The 5,376-nt window shown below is 30.2% G+C and overlaps 1 protein-coding gene across 1 annotated transcript in view; it reads left to right on the top strand.

Annotated features, from left to right (window-relative positions):
- LOC123015599 (snRNA-activating protein complex subunit 4) overlaps window positions 1–3,309 on the top strand; it is a 5,477-nt gene extending 2,168 nt beyond the window's left edge. Inside the window, exon 4 of the mRNA XM_044415421.1 lies at window positions 1,270–3,309. Coding sequence (XP_044271356.1) covers window positions 1,270–3,071 — 1,802 coding nt within the window. The 3' untranslated portion in view covers window positions 3,072–3,309. The remainder of the gene's footprint in view (window positions 1–1,269) is intronic.
- The last annotated feature ends 2,067 nt before the right edge of the window (window positions 3,310–5,376 follow it).

The following is a 5,376-nucleotide window of genomic DNA, read 5'->3' on the forward strand; positions in this document are numbered from 1 at the left end:
TTTTGGCCTAATTTTCAGTTTGTTTTGCACAATAATTCTTTTTGCTAAAATGTTTCGTAAAAAGCCAAAATAATGCACTTTTCGACCCAATTTAGAGATTTTTTGACCATGATGAATGAGATCTCATAAAAAATCGAAATGAAGCTATTTTCGTTACTAATATTTTTCGATGATTTTTTGAGAAAATTTGGCAAAATAATGCAAACAGTAATAATTTTTGGTCTAATCTTGTACTGGTTTGACTTGTTTTTAACGAAATTTTGCGTTTTTTCCTGAAAATAATCCTAAATCCCTTGAAAAGGCAAAAATAATGACGTTTTTTGACTAAAAATTTGAAAAACTTTGAAAAACGTGTTTAGACATTCTAAAAATGCAAAAATAACACTAGTTTTGGCCTAATTTGGTAAATTTTTGGTTTGTTTTTAACGAAATTTTGCAAAATAGTTTTGTTTTTGGCTGAAAAACCAACTATAACGCTCCGAAAAGGTAAAAAAAAAGTACTTTTTGATCCATTTTGGTGATTTTTCGATTTATTTTTGAGAAAATTTGACAAAACATTTGGGTTTCTGACTAAACAATGTGCTTAATTTTATCATTTTTGACCTAATGTACTCGTACTAGGTATATCATTAATTAAAAAAATCGAATTTTGTTATTTTACTAAATAAAAGTAAATTTAATAATTTTTAAGTTATGGTGACTTTTTTTTAAGACTGCCGAAAATCTATTACGTTTTCGTATAGTTTGCTATGGAAATCAAAAATGTCAAAATTGTTTCTCAATAAACGTCGACAGTGAATTATTATTATTATGCCAAAATAAAAATTGAGATATGAGTATTTCAATTATTACAAAAGTAACCCTAAAATTTTGGGATATGTTATTTTTTCAAAGTTTGAAAACACCAGAAAAAGGATCTAAGCTTTCTCTTTCAAATGCCAAAAAACGAATTCAAAATCTTAAAAAATGGCAGAGTTACCGATTTTTAAAGTGGAAGGTGCAGATCAAAATTTTTTTTTAAAAACTCCAAATATTTCAAAAACGGCTAAATTTAGGTATAGGGAAAGCTCAGTAAAAAATATAGCTTTCATTTAAAATAAGAAAGTTGAGACTGACTTCCGGTATAAGCGGAAAATATTTTCATTTAGGAGGAATTAATGGATTATGGCTATGTGCCAATTTTCAAATAAATATGATTATTGAACACTCAATACATTTAATGTGGGGTTTAGACGGAACAGCCTTGTATATATTTTTTTATTTTTTTAGATAAACACACTCCCTTGGAATGCCAATCCGTATGGCACATGCTGCTTCACCCCCAAATAAACAAATCGGAATGGACCGAAGAAGAAAACAAAAAATTGGAAAAAATCGCAAAACATCACTCTTATCAAAACTGGGATTTGATAGCCTCAGAACTCAACAACAATCGCACCGGATTCACCACCTGTCTCCACTACTTCAGCAAATTATGCGACAAATTCAAAAAAAACAAATTTACTCCAGAAGAAGATTCATTTTTATTAGAAGTTGTCGACAGTTACAAAATCGGTAATTTCATTCCATGGAATAAAGTAGTTTGTCATTTCGACAACCGTTCACGACACCAACTCTACCATCGCTACACTTACTTCCTATCCCAAAACCATGTCAAAAAAGGGAAATTTTCCGAAGCCGAAGACATTCTACTCACAATCCTCGTCAACAAATTCGGACGAAATTTCAAAAAGTGTGCCGAGTATATGCCTCATCGGTCACAAATCCAACTCAAAAGTCGATATAATTCAAATTTGCAAAGAAATATCAAAAAGGGGACGTTCACTGTCGAAGACGATGAAATCATCTACAACTATGCCCAAGAACATGGAGAGAAAAACTGGAGCGGTTTAACCGATCGGTTAAAACGTTGCAATGCACAAATTAGACATCGATACAAATTAATAAAGAGTTTTTTACACGAAAATCCCGACTCGGAATTACGGGATATACCAAAACGGAAGCACCGATTTAACGAAGTGAGCGACGACCATTTCAGTTTCTTGAATTATATTGCGGAACAGTATAGGGATTTGGATGAGATTCCCACTCTTGAAATGATTCAAGAAAGTCTTAAAGCTGAAGTGAAAACTTCTGAAACAAAATTTAAAAATGTAGATACCTTACTTATCGACTTTTTTAAAAATACTACTACAACTACACACAAGTTTGTTTCGGAAACATATCTTGTGGAAGCTACCGAAAATGCACAAGAGGTATTGACCACTCTTGGAGTCAATTTAGATATACCAAATGACTTGCAATGCAACTCAAATTTAGACACCATAGACTTGGAAATTTTAGAAAGATTATCAAAGAAACAATCCGACCAATCAACTAGTAGTAGTAGCAAATTAGTTCCACCAAATTTGAGCACTTTAATAGGCTTGAGAAGCTTAATCCTTAAACACAAAGAATACAAACAGAAACATAAGAAAAGTGACAAATTAGCGTGGCCTATGGAACAAAACTGTGAATCAACTAGAAATGAAGTTTTGTTTCATCGAGAATTGTTTTCAAAACGTTTTGATACACTTTTTGATTGGAGTGCAGTGTTGTCGTTAGAAAAACCAAATCTAGAATCTGAGCCTTCAACATCTACGAAAAGTGTCAAGAGAGTTAGTCAGTCTGAGAATACTGTAGTAAAAAAAAGAAAGATTCATGTAACCGATCTTGCAAATATAAGCAAAACAGATAAATCACAACTTAGGTTAGTTGATAATAGTGTGGTTGAAAGGTTGATGAAAAGTAAGAAAAATATTATAAGGATTGAAACAGTTACTGATTCTAATGGTACAGTGAGGCCTGTGTTTGCGTCACAAAAGAGTGGTAATCAGGTGTTAAAAAATGTAGTCGATCATGGAGATGTCCAAGATGTTGAAAAACTTAACAATATGTTGAAAACAATGAAGTCTGAAGCAATTCCCGAGTCTGGTAACGATGAATATCAAGCAATTAAAGGAGATGTGCAACTCTTGAAGGAAATACTTCAGTATGAAAAAATCAAAACAAAGTCAGATCCTGATGGTTAAGTGTCGTTTTCAAGAAATTTGTACCTTCATGAAAGTATTAATAAATAGTTGCTTTTTACATATTTTAGTTTCTTGTTTGTCAATGGAATAAAAAAGGAAATTTTCAATACATTACTGAAAAGTGAAGTGCAACTCTTAATATGAAAAAATAAAAACAAAGGCAAAGCCTGTTTTCTGGAATGGAATAAAAAAGGAAATTTTCAATACATTACTGAAAAGTGAAGTGCAACTCTTAATATGAAAAAATAAAAACAAAGGCAAAGCCTGTTTTCTTTGCAGTAACATTAAACTAAAAGTTTTGTACCTTCATGAGAGTATTAAATGTCTAATAAATTGAAATATTTGATTTTTTATTTTAAATATACTTTTTGAATACTTGAATTGTGCTAAACAGAGGCATATAGTTGAAACTTTAAAAGAGAATAAATACAGTTTTACATCAATTTTACTCGGAAAAATCTATCAAATTCCTTTTAAAATCGTTATCTACATAAATTTGTATAGCATGCCTTAAAACGCAGGACAGAATCTTTGAAATATCTACTTTTTAAATATACCTTAAAAACTAGGGCAAAATGTTTAAAAAAAAACAAAGTTTTTTGAAGGGGCCCTACTAGCAGTGAGAATGTTTTACCTTTTACAAAAATCTGTAGTTGCTTTACTTGATTTGTTATATTTTACTTTCTTGTTTGTTTGTACAGTGGCGGACACGAAATTTTGGACATCATATTTGACAATTCAAAAAATATCAATGTACGCTTTATTGTCATTTCGATTGACGTTTGAAACTAAAATTGGAAAGTTTTAGTTGAAATTTTTGTCGAATTTTGGCTAATAAGAAATAAAAACAACAACAAATGTGTCCAACCAATCAAATTCAAGATTTTGCAAAAACCTCACCGATTATCCATAAAAAACTGATTTGCTTTGAAAAAGACGCAAAAATAATGAATTTAAATTAATTTTTACAATTAGACAGGAAAAATTAATTAAAGGACTATTTCGTCAACTTTTTTTTCGGTAGATTAAAAAAAATGCAGATTAAAGCTTTCATATAAATTTAAAAAATGATAAATTTAAATTTGTTTCCTCAATTGCCTTTGAAAAATCCATATCTTTTTCCCGTTTAGTACAAGGTTGTTATAAATGATTTTCATCTAGCCAGCTGTGAATTTTCCATGTAAAATAAAAAATGCCGCTTTACGAAAATAGGGGTACCTACTTGTTTTAACTCAAAATTAAAAAATCGCCGTTTAGTAAGCGTCCACTTCGAAAATAGACTTCAATTATAAACTTGTTTTCTTCCAAAGTATACATTATTATCAATTATTATTGAAAATTAGTTGAAACAATAAAAGTTTAATTAACAACAATTTATTATTAATTAATAAGTGACACTAATGACAGAAGTAGAGCTTTCAAAAAAAGTAGAGCGGCACAAATAAAGCTACATGCAAAAAAATTCCAAAGCTGGCTAGATGAAAATCATTTATAACCACTCTGTATAACAAAAGTGCAAATTTTTTGCATTTAAAACTGTGTTCTCAGTTGGCAATAAAAAACTACTGTTACCAATAAATTGACAATATTTGGACAATTTGTACAAATGAACACAGGAATAATGAGTTTAAAATTAATTCTGCATTTGGCAATAAAAATAAATCCTGTAGTGATAGAAATAAGGATTATATTTGTAAATTTACGTCACCGTTTTGACTTTTTCAAATCACCAGTAACGAATACTTTCGTTTTTCTGTTGTTTTCGTGATTTTCTTGAAAAATGTGAGCCACATTTACGCGAAATGTCAACAACTGTCAGAAGTGTCAGATGGAATGATTGAAATCCAACGCACTCTTAGTGATGTTTTTTTTAAAACGTTAATTTACTCACTTTTAGGCCTTTTTTCTCTATGAAACTCTACTACTTTGTAGAATTATGACTGAATTTTCGTTTTTTACTTTCACTCAATCTCCACCTTTTGCCGTTTTCTAGTTTTAGTGCTTCCAAATTTTTGCAACAATCTCCAGGAATAAACAATTGCTATCGCGTGACAAAGATGGTTAAATTAACGTTTTACATGGGTGTGAGAGCGTTCAAGCTATCACGTTTTAGTATATGCCAAAAATTTTCTTAAAAACAAATTGAAAAATCGAGAGATAGTTTTGTTTTTCTAAATGATATTTCACTCAAGGTAAAAAATCGTTAAAATGGGTCAAAAAGTACATTATTTGGTCCATTTCTGAGCGTTTTAGCACTATTTTGCCAAATTTCGCAAAAAGCAAACCGAAAATTTATTAAATTAGT

This window comes from Tribolium madens, unplaced genomic scaffold (assembly GCF_015345945.1).
Source record: "Tribolium madens isolate multiple individuals breed KSU strain unplaced genomic scaffold, Tmad_KSU_1.1 Scaffold_11;HRSCAF=98;Tcas5.2_LG3b, whole genome shotgun sequence".
In the NCBI taxonomy this organism is placed as follows: domain Eukaryota; kingdom Metazoa; phylum Arthropoda; class Insecta; order Coleoptera; family Tenebrionidae; genus Tribolium; species Tribolium madens.